The sequence below is a fragment of the Lolium perenne genome, chromosome 2, assembly GCF_019359855.2.
Source record: "Lolium perenne isolate Kyuss_39 chromosome 2, Kyuss_2.0, whole genome shotgun sequence".
Taxonomy (NCBI): domain Eukaryota; kingdom Viridiplantae; phylum Streptophyta; class Magnoliopsida; order Poales; family Poaceae; genus Lolium; species Lolium perenne.
In genome coordinates this window covers 187974231-187992709 of record NC_067245.2, presented here as the reverse complement: position 1 = coordinate 187992709, position 18479 = coordinate 187974231, and the positions used below count along the sequence as shown (strand labels likewise).

The window sequence follows — 18479 nt, the reverse complement described above, 5'->3', positions numbered from 1 at the left end:
TTGGATTTCATGGCGTATGGCCATTTTAACGAAGTCAGGGCCCATCATAACTTCTTTGTTTTGTAGTTGGTTTATCATTGTTCAAAATCAATCCTTTGTCCACAAATCATTTATTTGATCACAAAGTAAACCATACCTACAAGGTTCAATATGTACTTCGATCTCCATGGCTAAAACACTTTGTAGTCATGGGAGCCATGATCGTTGTGGCCGCTTTCGAAACCAATTCCGATGCTGCGCTACTCGATCATTATGCTCGTGTTCATAAACCTTATCAAAATATATTGTCCTCCCACTCAAATACTTCACTAGAAACAATTTCTGAAATAAGAAACATTGACAAACACTTTTTTTTTCTTTGTCTCGTGGGAAGAATTCCCAATCAAATCTCTCGGGATAACCAACAAAGACATTCATCCGATTTTGGTTGACTATTAGGGTTTATACCCATGCCATAACTTGTATGGTGTCATTTCAACGGATCATGATGATGCTCTATTCAAAGTGTAAAAGCGGTAGTCACTAAAGCATAATCCACAAAAATATAATGGCATCAATATTTTATCTCATCATTGATCCAACAAAGTTTGGATATATCTCTTGGATACTTCATCATCACTATGATACTCCAAGAAACGTAAGTTGTAGAACAATTTCATAACTCTCTTAGATGTTCGCTAAAACTCGTAATTCAAATATTTCCACCATGATCCAATCATAGATATTTGATTTCTATTACGATGATTTCCACTTCATGCTGAAATTTATTTGAATCCTATTCAAATGTTTCAAACTTTTCCTTATTGAATATATCCACATATATACTCAATTCATTGTTTGAAAGTTTTCATGAAGTAGAAGAATCTTCCGCACACAACTATGCCCAAGACCCACCTATCTCATTATGTATTTTTTCACTAAGTTAGTTGCCCGTTCAACTCTTCGGCCTATGAACGGTATTTTAGTCATTACCTTTTAGAAAAGATTTTGCAAGTGCCAAACGATTCAACAAATCGAATGACTCCAAAAATCCATTTGCATGGAGTTCCTTCATGCGATCCTTTCTAACATGACCTAAATTGCGGTTCCACAAATAAGTGGAATTCAAATCATTTGCCTTATGGCATTTTTAGCGTCGTTGTTATGTATGTGTGTTTCACCATTTAAGATTTATAATAACTTATCCATCATACATGGAGTAATGTCATAATTTGAACAACTCATTGTTTTCATTTGACCAGAGCAAAAACAATTTATTAAGCTCTTTATTATAAATTCTAAGGGCTAGATAGAATGCCAACGACGAACATAATAACACTTTATTTTTGTTCCAGCGAACATTCTTATCATATTCCTTGTCAGTCACTTAGGCCATTGTATTCTTGAATTGCGTTGTTTTGTATGACACTTCATACCAACCAATATGGTATTAATACCCAAGAATTTCATTGTGTGACTTAACTAGGAATACAACCATAACATGTATATCATTTATATACACCTGAGCTAGACTTTCTAGTCTTTTCTTTTCTGTTGCCAAAATATCTTTTGCGCTTTCTCTTTTAGCTTTCCTCATTATTCAGAAAAACATTTCAACATCAATAACTTCTAGGTTTGTTGGTCAAATACCAATAACCTTGAGGTTCTTACTTTGAAGTTGATCATCATATGACAAGTGTTCTAGATTTCACATATTAGTAACTATGATGAAAAATTTCACTCATAATTTTATCCATCAATTCATGACAACTTTTTGAGACCATGTCTGTACATGCTAGGCTCATAAAGTTTAACCTTAGTATTCGCATGTGCAAATCAGGCTTGCACCCATTGTAAGCACACGTAGAATCTATAACACCCGATCATCACGTGATGCTTCAAACGACGAGTCTTAGCAACGGTGCATACTAAGGATGATAACTTCATGGATATGCGAATATCATTAGTGCCCCAATAGCTGGAGGATTGTGACGCTCTTGCGTCTTCAACCTTCATACATTCCCATAAAACTTATGAGTTTATGTAGTCTCACCAAATTATATTCTATCATCTTGCAATAAGGTCTTAGATATCACATATATCTCATACCTTGATTATTTCTGAAAACTAAATTTTCAGCTCCTTATTTTTCAAACATATTTGAACTTTCAAGTTTCATGGAGACAAGATAACTTTAGGTACTAATTGAAACCATAGCTCTTTGAATCAACAATGTGAGGTTTACTAAAAGTTTGCAATAGGACTTAATCAATTCTTGATTCTTTAACAATACGGTACCAATCCGTAAAGTTTCTTGTCGATTTTAACAAGTATTTCTATCTCAATAACAAGACTAGCGCATAGTAGTAAACGGATGCCAATACTACAAAATTAATTCAAAATACTACTCAGACTATGTTTATGATAATTAGTTCATGTTTTAATCTAATTACTAATGAACTCCCACTTAATACAACATCCCTCATAGTTGTTAAGTGGTACACGATCCAAATCCACTACACCAAAACCGATCATCACGTGAGATGATGTAGCTTCAATGGTGAACATCAACATGTTGATCATATCATCCATATGACTCGTGTTCAACCTTTCGGTTTCCGTTGTCCCGAGGCCATGTCTGTACATGCTAGGCTCGTCAAGCAAACCCAAGTATTCCCGCGTGTGCAACATGGCTTACACCCGTTGTATGTCAAGTTTATCACACCCGATCATCACGAGATGCTTCAAAACGTCGAACAATGCAACGGTGCATACGAGGGAAGAACACTTTATTATCTTGATATTAATGTGAGGGATCATCTTATAATGCTACCGTCGCGATCTAAGCAAAATAAGATGCATAAAAGGATTAACATCACATGCAGTTCATATGTGATATGATATGGCCCTTTTGTCTTTGCGCCTTTGATCTTCATCTCCAAAGCACGGATATGATCTCCATCATCTTCGGGCATGATCTCCATCATCGTCGGTGTAGCGTCAAGGTTCATGGTGCCGTCTTCATGGTTGTTCACCTCATGTAGCAACTATAACAACTACTTTGAAATACTACTCAACATGAAAATTAAAGACAACCATAAGGCTCTGCCGGTTGCCACAATACAATAATGATCATCTCATACATATTCATCATCATATCATGGCCATATCACATCACCAAACCCTGCAAAAACAAGTTAGACGTCTCTAATTTGGTTTGCATATTTTACGTGGTTTAGGGTTTTCAGAGAGATCTAATCTACCTACGAACATGAACCACAACGTTGATACTAATGTTTTCAATAGAAGAGTAAATTGAATCTTCACTATAGTAGGAGAGACAGACACCCGCAAAGCCTCTTATGCAATACAAGTTGCATGTCAAACGAGGAACAAGTCTCATGAACGCGGTCATGTAAAGTTAGTCCGAGCCGCTTCATCCCACTATGCCACAAAGATGCAAAGTACTCAAACTAAAGATAACAAGAGCATCAACGCCCACAAACCATTGTGTTCTACTCGTGCAACCATCTATGCATAGATACGGCTCTGATACCACTGTAGGATAACGTTGCATAGAAAACAAAAATTTTCCTACCGCGAACACGCAATCCAAGCCAAGATGCAATCTAGAAGACGGTAGCAACGAGGGGGTATCGAGTCTCACCCTTGAAGAGATTCCAAAGCCTACAAGATGAGGCTCTTGTTGCTGCGGTAGACGATCACTTGCCGCTTGCAAAAGCGCGTAGAAGATCTTGATCACGATCGGTTCCGGCGCCACGAACGGGCAGCACCTCCGTACTCGGTCACACGTTCGGTTGTTGATGAAGACGACGTCCACCTCCCCGTTCCAGCGGGCAGCGGAAGTAGTAGCTCCTCTTGAATCCGACAAAGACGACGGCGTGGTGTCGATGGCGGTGTAGAAGTCCGGCGGAGCTTCGCTAAGCTATGCGGGCAATATGGAGGAGAGGAGCTTGGCTAGGGTTTGGGAGGGGTGGCCGGCCACTCTATGGGGCGGCCAGCTTATGGTCTTGGGGTGGCCGGCCCCCTCCCTTGGCCCCTCATTATATAGGTGGATCCCAAGTATTGGTGTCCAAGTCTTCGAATAAGACCCGAAACCAAAACCTTCCATAGGAGGGGGCAAACCTAGCCCAACTAGGACTCCCACCCAAAGGTGGGATTCCCACCTCCCATGTGGGGGTGGTCGGCCCCCTATGGTGGAGTCCACTTGGGACTCCACCCCCACTAGGGCTGGTCGGCCATGGAGGTGGAGTCCCTTGTGGACTCCACCTTCCTTGGTGGTTTCTTCCGGACTTTTCTAGAACCTTCTAGAACCTTCCATAGAACCTTCCGCGACATTTTATTTCACATAAAATGACATCCTATATATGAATCTTATTCTCCGGACCATTCCGGAACTCCTCGTGATGTCCGGGATCTCATCCGGGACTCCGAACAAATATTCCAACTCCATTCCATATTCAAGAACTACCATTTCAACATCCAACTTTAAGTGTGTCACCCTACGGTTCGAGAACTATGCGGACATGGTTGAGTACTTACTCCGACCAATAACCAATAGCGGGATCTGGAGATCCATAATGGCTCCCACATATTCAACGATGACTTTAGTGATCGAATGAACCATTCACATACATTACCAATTCCCTTTGTCTCACGATATTTTACTTGTCCGAGGTTTGATCTTCGGTATCACTCTATACCTTGTTCAACCTCGTCTCCTGACAAGTACTCTTTACTCGTACCGTGGTATGTGGTCTCTTATGAACTCTTTCATATGCTTGCAAGACATTAGACGACATTCCACCGAGAGGGCCCAGAGTATATCTATCCGTCATCGGGATGGACAAATCCCACTGTTGATCCATATGCCTCAACTCATACTTTCCGGATACTTAATCCCACCTTTATAGCCACCCATTTACGCAGTGGTGTTTGGTGTAATCAAAGTACCTTTCCGGTATAAGTGATTTACATGATCTCATGGTCATAAGGACTAGGTAACTATGTATCGAAAGCTTATAGCAAATAACTTAATGACGAGATCTTATGCTACGCTTAATTGGGTGTGTCCATTATATCATTCACACAATGACATAACCTTGTTATTAATAACATCCAATGTTCATGATTATGAAACTAATCATCCATTAATCAACAAGCTAGTTTAAGAGGCATACTAGGGACTTCTTGTTTGTCTACATATCACACATGTACTAATGTTTCGGTTAATACAATTCTAGCATGATATATAAACATTTATCATAAACATAAAGATATAAATAATAACCACTTTATTATTGCCTCTAGGGCATATCTCCTTCAATGGCAAAATAGCATTTTGAGTGCTAATGTCCACATGAGGCTCACAAGATACTACTTTAGTGATAATTTCCTCATGAGCTAACTTTAGCCCATAATTGGAAATTAGAAGATCAACATGAGAGCTTGAGAGCTTTTTATTACTTTCTTCCAATTCCCTATAATTGCTAGTTAGCAACTCAAGTTGAGCCCTTACCTCAACATTCTCCTCTAAGGTAGATGCTTCACAAGAAGTAGAGTTAGAAGCACAAGCATCATCAATAGATTTTTCATTTTCAAGCTCATAGGATTCAATTTTTTGTGTGAGCATAAAATTAGTATGCTTCTCATCTTTTAGCTCTTGCTTGAGGAGATTGAATCTCATTCTCCCATTTTCAACATGGGACTCCAACTCCTCTATGGTTTCCTTGTATTTATTCATGGTTTCCATAGAGTGTTCGAGACTAGCACGAGCTTCTTTATTACCACAAAGAGAAGCATATACAATCCCCATCTCATGCACCAAAGCATTATATTCTTCATCATTATCATCATCATCACTCTCCTCATTAGAGGATGTGTTAGGAGTCAAAGTAGGAGATACCTTTGATCCATTTGCCATAAGGCATATGTGCATACCGGAGGATGAAGATGAAGATATTCTTGAATCCCCATTTGAAATCATGTCTTGATCCATAGAGTGTTCGGTTTCCTTTACATTGTTAGTCAACAAACCACTAGAGGAAATAGAAGCATTTTGATTATGGCAACAAGACAAGGCATGCATATCATCATGGGATTTATGTAGGGAGTTTATACATGATATGCAAGGACCATCAACACTAGCATGTAAGACCTTTTTGATGCTAGATGTGTCTAGGTCCAAATATGAAATATTGCAATGGGATAGAGATGAAGGATCACAAATAGTGAGCACAATATCAACATTACAATTTCCATCACCACTCACCATGTCATTACCTTGTGTCTTGCAACACGTTGATGAAGTGGAAGAAGATGATAAATCATCACGGCCGGAGGTGGAAGCAACTTGGAGCGCTTCATGATGTGAAGGGGAAGAGAGCTCCTTGGAGACACCACCGACCAAATGAGAAATGGATCTACCAAACATTTCTTTAAGCTTCAGAAGGAGAAATGAGCTCCTTGGTGTTAATATTTGTGGAATACCCGTGGAGGAATTGGAGGAAAGTAAGCTTCAGAAGGAGAAATCATATGAAGATGAAGTGGAGGAGGATTCAGAGAACGATGAGGTTTGAAGGTTTTCAAAGGAATAATAGTTTTTTATTTAGATTCGATAAGGAAACTCGGTTTAGGAAGTTCAGTTTTGAAGTTTAGTTTGAACCTTACTTTTATTTGATCCTTTCATATGAATTCATCGTTGCGTTTATGGCTTGTTCTTTGCTGGAATATCAGAGGGATAAATGGGGAAGAAAAACATAATGCTTTAAGAACACATATAGACTCCTCTGGCTGCTCAATAATTTGCTTACAAGAAACTAAAAGAGAACACTTTGAACATTCATACATTAGAAAATTCTGTCCGAGAAGATTTGATAAATTTGCATATTTTCCATCGATGGGAAACTCTGGTGGAATAATTATTATCTGGAATAGTTCAGTTTTTGAGGGAGAGGTTATTGATAATCGATCTTGGGCAACCACTGTCAAATTTCACTCAACTCAATCGAATAACACTTGGTATCTATTAAATATTTATGGCCCATGTACTGGCGATGCAAGGACTGAATTTATTCAATGGCTATATAATTTACAAATACCAAATAATGAAGATTGGCTGTTAATTGTAGACTTCAACTTCTACAGATCACCTAATGATAGAAATAGAGAGGGAGGTAATATAGATGATATGTTTACTTTCAATGATTTCATTAGGGCACAAAATCTTGTTGATTTACCTCTTCATGGGGCAACATACACATGGAGTAATATGCAGAGTACACCTTTACTTGAGAGGCTAGACTGGTTCTTCACCTCTAATAATTGGACTACAACTTTCCCAAATACAAAAGTCACAGCAATGTCTAGGCCAGTATCTGATCATATTCCATGTCTAATCTCAATAGAATCAAGAATACCAAAAAGTAAGTTATTTCGTTTTGAGAACTTTTGGACACAACACCCAGGATTTAAGGAGATTGTAAGTAATGCATGGCAAATACCAGTTAATAAGTCGAATTCAGTTCAGATCCTCAATGACAAACTTACAAATGTAAGAGTAGCCCTTCAGAAATGGAGTAAATCTTTGTCTAAGCTATCCCTATTAATTGAAAAGTGCCAAGCTGTCCTGCTGCAAATTGATGACCTAGAACAGTTGAGAAGTCTATCTATTCCAGAATGGAACTTCAGATTAATTCTTAAAGCTCACATTGTGAGACTACAGTCATACAAACAACAGTACTGGAAAAAGAGATGTACAGAAAGATGGATTAAATATGGCGATGAGAACACAAATTTTTTTCACAGGATAGCAACTGAGAGACACAGGAAAAACACAATTGCAACAATTACACTATCTGATGGCTCAATTGTGCAAGATCATGAAGGGAAAGCACAAGCTCTTTTCCTGGCATATAAGAAGAGGTTGGGAATTTCAGCCCCACATCAAATGAAATTTAATCTCAGTGAGTTATTCAGTCCACTACAGGGATTGCACTGTATCTCTGTACCTTTCTCTAAGGAAGAAATTGACAATGCAGTAAAGAAAATGCCCATTGACAAAGCACCCGGACCTGATGGTTTTAATGGTTGTTTTATTAAAACATGTTGGGAGATTATAGCCCCTGCCTTTTATGAACTACTACAAGATTTTGCAGAAGGGAAAGTGTTGCTTTATGAGATTAATAATTCACTAATCACTCTTATACCAAAGAAGGTATCACCAACAGGAGTAAACGATTACAGACCCATATCTCTATTAAATTCCTGTTTGAAGCTTCTCACCAAATTAATAGCTGACAGACTTCAAGAATGGATTATGAAATTAGTGCACCCAAATCAATATGGTTTTATTAAAGGGAAAACAATACAAGACTGCTTAGCATGGGCTTTTGAATTTTTACATCAGTGTCAGACATCAAAAAGGGAAATAATTATATTGAAACTTGACTTTGAAAAGGCCTTTGACATGATGGAGCATGATACAATTCTAAAAATCTTATCTCACATGGGTTTTGATGAAACATGGTTAAAATGGATAAAGTGTATTCTGGACTCAGGGTATTCGTCCATTTTACTCAATGGAGTTCCTGGCACTACTTTTCACTGTAAAAGGGGTGTGAGGCAAGGGGATCCACTCTCACCATTATTATTTGTGGCTGGAGCAGAATTATTACAAAAAGTGATTAATAAAGAGTATCAAAGTGACAGACTTAAGCTACCTATACCATGTGGGGGGCATTTCCCAATTATTCAATATGCGGATGACACAATATTGGTTATGCAAGCGTGTGAAACTCAATTGGTACATCTCAAAAATATTCTGGTAGATTATGCTACATCCACTGGACTGAAGATTAATTTTCATAAATCAAACCTTGTGCCAATAAACATTACTGCACAGAGAGCAAAGGACTTAGCAGATATCTTTGGTTGCACAGTAGCTCAAATGCCATTTACATATCTCGGATTACCCATGGGAACAACAAAACCAACTGTCACAGATTTATTACCATTAGTGGACAGAATTGAAAGGAAAGTTACTACTGCTACTATTCTCATGTCTTATGCAGGAAAGCTGGCCTACGTCAATGCAATTTTGTCTTCAATTGCAATGTATACAATGTGCTCAATAGAAATAAATCCTAAGACAATGGAACAAATTGAGAAAATAAGAAGAAGGTGTTTATGGGAAAAGAAAACAGATGATGGTTCAGATAAATGCTTTTCTCTTGCGGCCTGGGAGATGGTTTGTAAACCAAAAAATAAAGGTGGGTTGGGTATAATTCATATGAAGACACAAAATCAAGCTTTATTGCTAAAATACCTAGACAAATTTTACAACAAAAAAGATCTTCAATGGGTAAATCTTATCTGGAATACATACTATCAAAATTCCATACCACATGCTACTGATAGTTGTGGCTCCTTTTGGTGGAGATCGATTATGAAGTTATCCCCGGTTTTCAGAGGGGTAGCGGAATGTTCAGTTGGAAAAGGAAATACAGTTCTACTATGGAAGGATAACTGGTCTCATGGAATTATGCAGAATAATTATCCATGTCTATTTTCATATGCTATGGATGAAGATATTTCTATTGCGGAGTTCAACGATTCAACATATCTTTTAGATCTTTTCCATCTTCCTATTTCGCCTGAAGCTCTTAATGAATGGGAACAATTGCAAGCAGTGGTGAATGACGATGCACAGGACATTCTGGAAAATGATAAATGGAGATATAAGTGGGGAGATAAATTTACAGCTAAAAAGTACTATAATTACTGCTTCCGAAATATAACACCCCCAGCCCCGTTCTTATGGATTTGGAAAGCGAAAATTTGGCCTAAACTTAAATTTTTTGCCTGGCTCTTATTGGCGGACAGACTTAACACAAGGAATATGCTCAAGCGTCGGCACATTAATATTGGAAATATTTTCACATGCCCTTTATGTAATGCAGGCGAAGAGGAGACAGTGGAGCATTTATTCTTTAAGTGCTCTTTCAGTTTAACTTGTTGGACTAGGTTAAATATCGTTTGGCCTGTAGAGAATAATATAATGGAGATCATTACACAAGCTAGATCTATGCACCACGGCCCGTTATTTTTTGAGAAGTTCATCATTGGTGCATGGGGAATTTGGAAAGAGAGAAATAGCTTAATCTTTAGAGATATCAGACCAACTAGAGCTTCTTGGAGAGGAAGAGTTTGTGCAGATTTGCTTTTACTCAGGTTCAAGGTACCTGAAACCTTGGCAGAACACATTTTAGATCTTATAGACACAATTTAATTTTTTGTTTTTCTGTCTCATGTAAAGGGTGCTTGCACCAACTCTGTAAATATCGGTGGTAATGAATGAATTATCACAGTAGGAGCCTCTCCTACTGTGCTTTGTGTCAAAAAACATTTCTTTAAGCTTGATCCACATCTCATGAGACGACTTTCGCTTTATATATATCAAGAACCTACGAAAATCTGGTCTCATGGAGGAAAAGAGCTCATTAGATACTTGAGCTTCAAGATGTAAGTTTTTCTCATCCTCTAAAGATGGATTTTGAGAATCCATCGGAGGAGAAAAACCTACATCTAGAAATTGCTCAATATTTGGACACAAGGTCCGGAGATTACAAAGCAAGCAATTTCACCACAAAAGATAATTTGTGCCATCAAAGATAATTGTGTCATTGTGCACTAAATTATTAGCCGACATCTTTACTCTCAAGGCGGTGAAGCCTTAAACAAGGAGAGACCTTGCTCTGATACCAGTTGAAAGGACGAGATGTCGCCTAGGGGGGTGAATAGGCGTTTAAAAACTTCTTAGAAGTCGTTTGGAAGCCAGGTTTTCATTTCATTTGTAGCATTTTGAAATGAATACATGTATTCATTTCATTTACATTGTAATTCTAGAAATGGACACTTGTTTGGTTGCCACAGAAATTGTAAATGACAGTAGAATTCACTATTGAATTTGTTTGGTTGCCACAGGAATTGTGAATGACAGGTTTCAGCTCGGAATTGTGATTACACATGGCATCATTTTGCTGGATTTCCTAAATGAAATGATGGTCCAATTCTGTGGCAACCAAACAGCCCACCTATGGAATTTTAAAATGAATTCCAGAATTCCAGGCTCAAATGATGGATACCAAACGACCTCTTACAGATTTGTCTTGTAAGAATGCGGAATTAAACTAATATTTAGTTTACAAGCACAAACCCTAAATATGTTAAGCTCAACTAAGTGTAACAATAACAACTAGAGCTAAGCAAGATAGGCACATGATATATGTAGCACCAGTGATAGAAAGATATATGTACTTCAAGCACGATGTCTATCACAAGAAAAGAGAGCTCGGGTATAGAAATAACCGAGGCACGCGGAGACGAGGATGTATTCCCGTGTTCTCTTCCTTTGCAAGAAGGTACGTCACGTTTGGAGGAGTGGAGATCCCACGAAGGATTCCCCAACGCCACGAAGGCTCACCCTATTCTCCGAGCCACACCCACGAAGGATAATGGCCCTTTCCTTATGGTTAGCTTTTCCTCCACTCCGGAGATGGCAAGCTCCACAACCACTTCACAAGCTCCACGAATGAGAAGCTCGGGCCTCCTCACAATCTTTCTTGAAGAAATCAGCAGAGCACCAACCGCCAAGCCAACTAGGAGGTCTCCCTCCAAGAGGAACAAGCTCACGGTCTCTCACTCGAACTAATCGTGGTGGAGAGCTCAACACTATGCAATGATGCAAAACAAGAACACTAGAGGTGTTCGAGTCCTTCACACTCAAATCCCACCCAAGCAACAAATGCTAGGATGAGATTAGAGAGGAAGAACAATGGGGAAAGTCAACAAAATACTCCAAGATCTAGATCCAATGGGTTCCCCTCACTTAGAGGAGAAATTGATTGGTGGGGATTATAGATCTAGATCTCCTCTCTCAAATCCTCAAGAATGGGCAAGAATCATGGGAGGAATCAAGAGGGGAAGCAAGTTCTTCAAATAGCAACAATGGAGGAGAAGAATGGGAAGAACTAACTCAGCTCAAGGTGGAAGAAAGCTATTTATAGCTAAGGAGGAGAAATAACCATTGGGGAGAAAAATACACAAAAAACGCACAGGAAAAACGGCCCAGCCGACGCACAGGCCGGCCGACCGGAGCAGCAGTCGGACAGGCCGGCGTGCAGCCCGGCCGAGCCGAGGCACAGGCCAGATGGGTGAGCTGGCCGCGCGGGGGCGAATGGGCCAGGGGAGGCGGCCTAGCTGGGGCAGCGCCCGGTCAGGCCGGGACTTGCGGGGCGGGCCGGTGGCCGCCGGATTTTGGGCCGGACCCAGGCCGGACGGCCCACTGGAGGCGACCCGGCTGGCACAAGCGCCAGAGCCGGCGCAGACCGGGTGGGCTGGTGGCTGGGCCGGTTAGGCCGGTCGGTGGCTGGGCCCTTCCCTCCCTTTTTCTTTTTATTTCGCTTTTTTCCTTTTCTTTAATAACAAATGCTCCCAAACTCCAAATTGAATGAAACCAATTTTGTTTGGAAGATAACAACAACTGTTATCCTATAGAAAGTGAAAACACAATAATCTGTAGGAGGGGATTTTATCATGAATATAAAAGGTAGAACCTTATATCATGAATAACCGGTAAAATCACCTAACCTTGAAAACGTGATAGAAGAGTCATACGAGATCTGTTTTCGATGAACTTGGGCTTGTTGTAAAGCTAGCAACAAGCTCAAGAACCTCTAACAGAGAAACACCAAGAAGCAATACGGATATGAAAAGTATGCAAAGGATTGAGCTCCCTAAGACGATGTGATCAAGTTACCCAACCGAAAGCCCCTCTTGATAGTGCGGCTATCTATCCTATAATCCGGTCTCCCAACAACCACCTTGAGACCGGTAAAAGGAAAACCTAGTCAAGGCCATACCTTTGCCTTGCGCATCCCGCTTGATCTTGATGATAGCTCTTCAAGCTCCACTCAAGCCGGAATGCCTTACTTGATCATCGTTACTTTGTGAAGACTCACAAATGCTCCCCCATACACTATGATGGGAAAGCTCTATTGTTGTACATCTTCACATTTCCATTATCATCAAATGTACGGCAAGCTTCAAGCATATGATCCTCTCGAGATGCTCAACTTGAACTTGCCCAACTCAACCTTGATGACGATCACCACTTGCCGTCATCCTCTCATGGTCTATATGAGATCTCACTTTTGATGCATGCCCATGCATGCCCATGGAAAGATACCATGTGAATTCACATGGCACATTCTTCATGCTTCATGTGTTGACCAAACTTGAATCTATTCTTCACTCTTTGTATTGGTCAACCTTGTATCTTCTCATGCACTATCATACTATCTTGATCCATGATCTTGATGCCAATACACAAGGTGTATCTTTATCTTCATGGCATCCATACTTGAATCCAACACATGGAATACAAGTAGTACCTATGGAATATTCCTTGATATAAACTCAATGAAAACATTAGTCCATAGGGGTTGTCATTAGTTACCAAAACCACACATAGAGGCAATATACCCATACACAATCTTTAGACAATTGCATGCATGATGTCATGTCTGAAGAACCTTATATAATTAGTTGGACTCTAAGAAAAAGTCTAGCGAATTCTCAGTTAAATCCCGTTGTGCATATGTTATCACTCTTCAAGTTGTTTTCCTTGACAAGACGATCTTGAGGATGAAAGCCCCACTGAAGATCGACTTTTTGTCTACTTCATAAAAAACGAGGACAATAGGAGAGGAGCCATGTGTCAATATAAGATACTCCATCGGATCCGAAAAAATGTCGAATGGGTGATTTTACAAAATAAACCTCATGTTTTTTTACTCGTCAACCCACACTTCCCATCGTTAGTATGGGCGAGTCTCCTTCCTCCCCCTCACCAAATCCTCCTCCAGACCTTCCCCGCCGCAGCGTCGCTTATGTTTGTGCACCCTATCCCTCCAAAGGGGGGCATCCTCCATGTTCGCGGCACCAGCGCCCAGGGACAACCACACGCAGACCTGCCCGACAAGATCCACATGATTTTCTTTGTGTCGCGCACCCCTGCCGAGCGCAATGCCTGCTCCCTCACCTGCGCGCGCTATGATGGGATACGCCATGCCGACTCTCTTTGCGTGGTTCACCACGCTTGCGCTCCGCGCGTGGCTCAGGCGCCGACAGGCTCAAGCTCAGGGGTCTCAAGCATCTTCCAGACTTCGAGCTCAGGTCCATCGCCAGATCTTCAGGTAGAAGACAGGCTCATTCGGAGAGGAGAGATGGCGTTGCGCTTCATTTTTCTAAATCAGAAGGTGTTGATTGTAAAACTTAATTTTACTATGCCTTCCGACACTTTTTTAGGATCGGACGGAGTAGAATCGCTCCTTTGCTAAGAATTCCGAAAAATTTCTCCCGGCGAAATTCAAACTCCATTTGTTAGGGAGCGTCACTACCTGCCACTAGGCTATTACTGCCATGTTCTCTTTTTTTTCAACTTAATGATTAATAATAGGATTCTTACTAAAGATAATGGGGTAAAGAGAGGCTCAAAATAGGAAAAGTATGTCCATTTTGTGGGATAAGGAAAACATTGATCGTATATCTTTTTGTCACATGTCACAATATCTATGGAGCATGACAGGGAGTGTTCTAGTAAGTCATGGATCCTTGTAGTATAACAAAGAACGAAAACCTCTCGCCGACGAGGGGCCGCGGTCAACTACGCCTCCAAGTCCCCAAGGCCACCGAAGGTGGAGCGGACCGGTGGCGTCGCCAGCAAGGGGACATAACCCCATTATCACCTCAACGAACGCATCTGTCATGCTTGATGATCATACTAATGTGACTTTGACTCTTGGATGCTTGGTCGGTTTTGTAAAAATGAGAGGCGCAAAAGCTTCTTCGAGTTGTAGCTAAAAATGTTTGAATTTCCGCATGGTTGGGCTCTTGGGAGTAGGAGGCTCTGTGAAGGTTGATGATTTGTCTTTCCACCTGCAACTAAGATGGTAAAATTCGGTGTGCTTCTATTTAAGTTTAATTACTTCTACTTTTGACTCGATGAGAGGTTTTGCTTTACTAGTTTTTCTTATGATCATCTCATTGGTGAAATTGTGTCTTTGTGGAATTTGTTTGTTGTTTTGTTGAAATGTTGTAATTTAGAGTCCAATTTATTCAATAAGAACTATGGTTGTATAGAGTGTAGACCCTTTAATAAAAAAAAGGAAATGTTGTGACACAAAGTTTACAGATGTCACTGAAAAATATCACAAAAACTTGTGAAACACCATTGAACGAAAAAAGTGACTAACTTTTGCAAAATGTAAGCCTAAGCCAAATGAGCTTCAACAAATCTGCTATGATATTAACTTTATAAATGTGTCCAAAATATATCATAAATTTTTTGAAACGCCTTTGAATAAAAAAAGCATCTGAATTATTACAAAAAGAATTAGCCGCGTGCGCTTTAACATTTCGTCTGAAATATGAATAGTAGTAGAAATGATTGGCATGGGGTCATATTCCAGAAAGAAAAAAAATAGTTTTTTTTCGAAAATTTCAATTAAGGGCCCAACCGGGTTCGAACCGGTGACCTATTGATCTGCAGTCAATTGCTCTACCACTGAGCTATGGACCCTTTGATATAAACAAATCAATTTTGTTATTCATTATCTGAAACAGTTCAAAGTTAACCTGAAACACACAACGATCATATAGTAAAAGAAACTCGGGCAGTACACAGTACGTTTGAATAGCAGAAACCGATCGGGAAAGGGGAAAAAACAGAGCAATGGTTACTGGTCACGGACGATGAGCTTGGCCTTGGCGTCTCCCTCGTGGATCCGGTACATGTCGCCGAGGCCCATATGCGCCATGAGGAACCAGACCATGGTGATGAGCTCGCCGCCGCGGCTGAGCTGCCGGACGTGCGTGCTCCCACGGCACTTGCCCGCCGCGTACGTGAGCATCTCCCCCCACACATTGGCCACCACCTCCCACATGAGGTCCTCTCCCAGATCCCTCAGCGCCTTGGCCAGGATCACGCCGTCGAACAGCACCGACTTACACCTATCTCCCTTCACCGCCGACGGCTCCTCTGTCGTGTTCACTTTCAGCAGCATCCTCCGCGCGTCGGTGTGGTCGGGGTCCCACGCGGCCGCCGACGCGAAGAACCGCTTCGCCTCCGCGCACGTGTCGCGATAGCGGAGCAGCCCGATGCCCGCCGTCGCCGACAGCATCTCCGGCTGCTTGATCAGCAGGTACAGCATGTATTCCGACAAGGTCTCGGCTATCAGCTTCATTTCGTTCGCCTTCGCCGTCTCCGTCGGCACGGTGGGCACGAACGGTTGGCAGCACAGGTCCGTCGCGATGTGCCACAGCAGCAGGGAGTCGTCGAACTCTTTCTTCACGGCGTTCACGCTGCCCTTAAGTACGGCGAGCTTATCATTCACCTTCTTTTCTATCACCGCGTCATGCTCGTCGTTGCCTGCGGCTTCTCGTGTCGATTGCTTCAGTTTCTCCTTGATCCGATCGCCAAGATGCTCGAGAACTCCCTCGCCGCGGCAGGCGCACGCCTTTTTAATGGCTTCGTAATTCACGTCTTCTTCTCCATTGGCTTTGACGGCCCTCGCCTTGAGCCCATTAAACACGAATTCGAGGAGGGGGCCCTTCTGGCTGTCGCCCTGACCCTGCCGGCAGGAGATGGGCTCCCGCCGGATGAAGAAGAAGTCGTCGAAGATCTCCCTCACGCGCAGCGTCTCGGCGACCCTGGCGAGCGCCCGAACCACCAGCGGCCCGCCGAGGCGGCGCCGAAGGACTCCAACGGAAGTGGGGGTGTCCGGCTTGCCCAGGCAGTAGCTGACGAGGTTCAGCTGCGATGTCCTCTCCGACCACCGCCGCAGCTGGGGGCGCACGTTCCTGACGGCGGTCGCGAGCCACGCCAGCCGCCTCGTCTTCTCGAGGAGGACGAGCATCCGGTGGGAGGAGAGGAGCATGGCGAGCGCGGCCGCGTCGAGCGCCAGGCCTCCGAGGAGCAGCGCGTAGGTGATGGCGACGTCGACCCGCAGGATGCCGCCCTTGTCGCCGTGGAAGAAGAAGATGAGCAGGGAGGAGACGAGGCAGGCGGAGGCGACGAAGCGGAGGACGCAGCCGGCCTTGCTGTGTGCGACGGGCGCCTTGGTGTACACCATGTCGTAGATGAAGTTGAGCTCCACCTCGATGACCTGGAACGCCCTGGCCGGCGTGTTGGTGACGTCGGCGCGCCCGAGGAAGTAGGCCTGGCTGATCTTGCGCTCCTTGTAGCTGAGGATGAGGTTGACGAAGAGGCGGCGGAAGATGAGGAAGAAGTCGTACGCCTGCGCCTCCAGGGTGGTGCTCCTCTCCAGCAGGCGCGTGGCCTCGCCTTGCTCCAGGGCGGCCAGGGCTTTCTTGGCCTCGCTATCGGCGCCGGAGATGACGATCGCGACGTCCAGCCCGGCCTGCTCCTTGGCGTCGTACTCGGTCATGAGCTTGGCGTAGTTTGGGCCCGGGTCAGGGGGGTCGAGGATGTTCTCGCGGAAGCCGTCGACGCTGCCGGAGTAGAGCGAGTAGGTGCGCTCGCCGTACTTGATGATGCCGACGACGAACATGAGGACGGTGGCGGGGATCATGGGGTTGCCCTTGAGGGAGCAGAAGAAGATGACGGAGGCGGAGAAGAGCTCGAAGAGGAGGCCGATGAGGTGGCGGAGCCACAGCTCGTTGTCCTCGAGGGAGTAGGCGGTGATGGTGTCAGGGCCGCCGAGGTGGAGCAGCAGGAACGGCGTCCAGAAGGCGAAGATGATGGGGCTGCTGCTACCGTCGGCGTTTGAGACGGCAGCGGAGGGTCCGCGCTTGAGGCCGACGGCGTGAAGCTGGGAGATGCTGGAGGAGGAGCTGGACTTGCCGCCGATGTTGCCCATGTTGTTGAGGAGGAGGCCGAGGGCGAGGTCGGCGACCCAGTCGGCGAGGAGGTAGCATGACCAGACGAGGAAGCGGGGCACCGGCGAGGAGGAGCGCTTGCGGACGGGGCCGACGAAGATGAGGATCATCTGGAGGAAGAGGCTGAGCAGCACCGCCACGCGGATCTCCCAGTTGCTGTCATCCTGCGGGATCGGAGGCGTGAATCCTCCCATCGCCGCCGGCCTGCCGCCGCCGTTGGAGCTGAGGCTACCTAGTTAGCTATGCACGTACGTGGTGTCTGTCTGGGTGCATGCATATGCACCGACGGGTCTTAAACCATAGGGTAGAGTAAAACTCGCCATGCATAGTCTTCTTAAAATAGGAATGCAAATGGTATGATCAGATCATCGAATAAATCCTTTCCTTCTTTGGAGAGAAAAGAAATCAAAAGAAAAGGAGAAAGAGTGAAAGTATGTGATAATTAATCCACCTGCACAAAGGCAAACTCACATGAGCTGGTGTCTGTGTCAAGACAACCAAAGCAGCGGAACGAGTATGCA

The 18479-nt window shown here is 43.2% G+C and overlaps 1 protein-coding gene and 1 non-coding gene across 2 annotated transcripts; both read right to left on the bottom strand.

Moving 5' to 3' along the window:
* Positions 1–15568: 15568 nt before the first annotated feature.
* Positions 15569–15640, bottom strand: TRNAC-GCA (transfer RNA cysteine (anticodon GCA)). Its single transcript has one exon. It is a non-coding gene; the product is annotated as a tRNA-Cys (tRNA).
* Positions 15641–15648: 8 nt separating this feature from the next.
* On the bottom strand, positions 15649–18250 carry LOC139836106 (uncharacterized). The gene has a single exon (XM_071826397.1). It carries the CDS (start codon positions 18150–18152, stop codon positions 15798–15800), a length of 2355 nt encoding a protein of 784 aa, XP_071682498.1. The 5' UTR covers positions 18153–18250; the 3' UTR covers positions 15649–15797.
* Between the last annotated feature and the right edge of the window lie 229 nt (positions 18251–18479).

Coding starts and splice junctions, on each gene's coding strand:
- LOC139836106 (XM_071826397.1), bottom strand. CDS start 18,152: ATGGGAGGATTCACGCCTCCGATCCCGCAGGATGACAGCAACTGGGAG.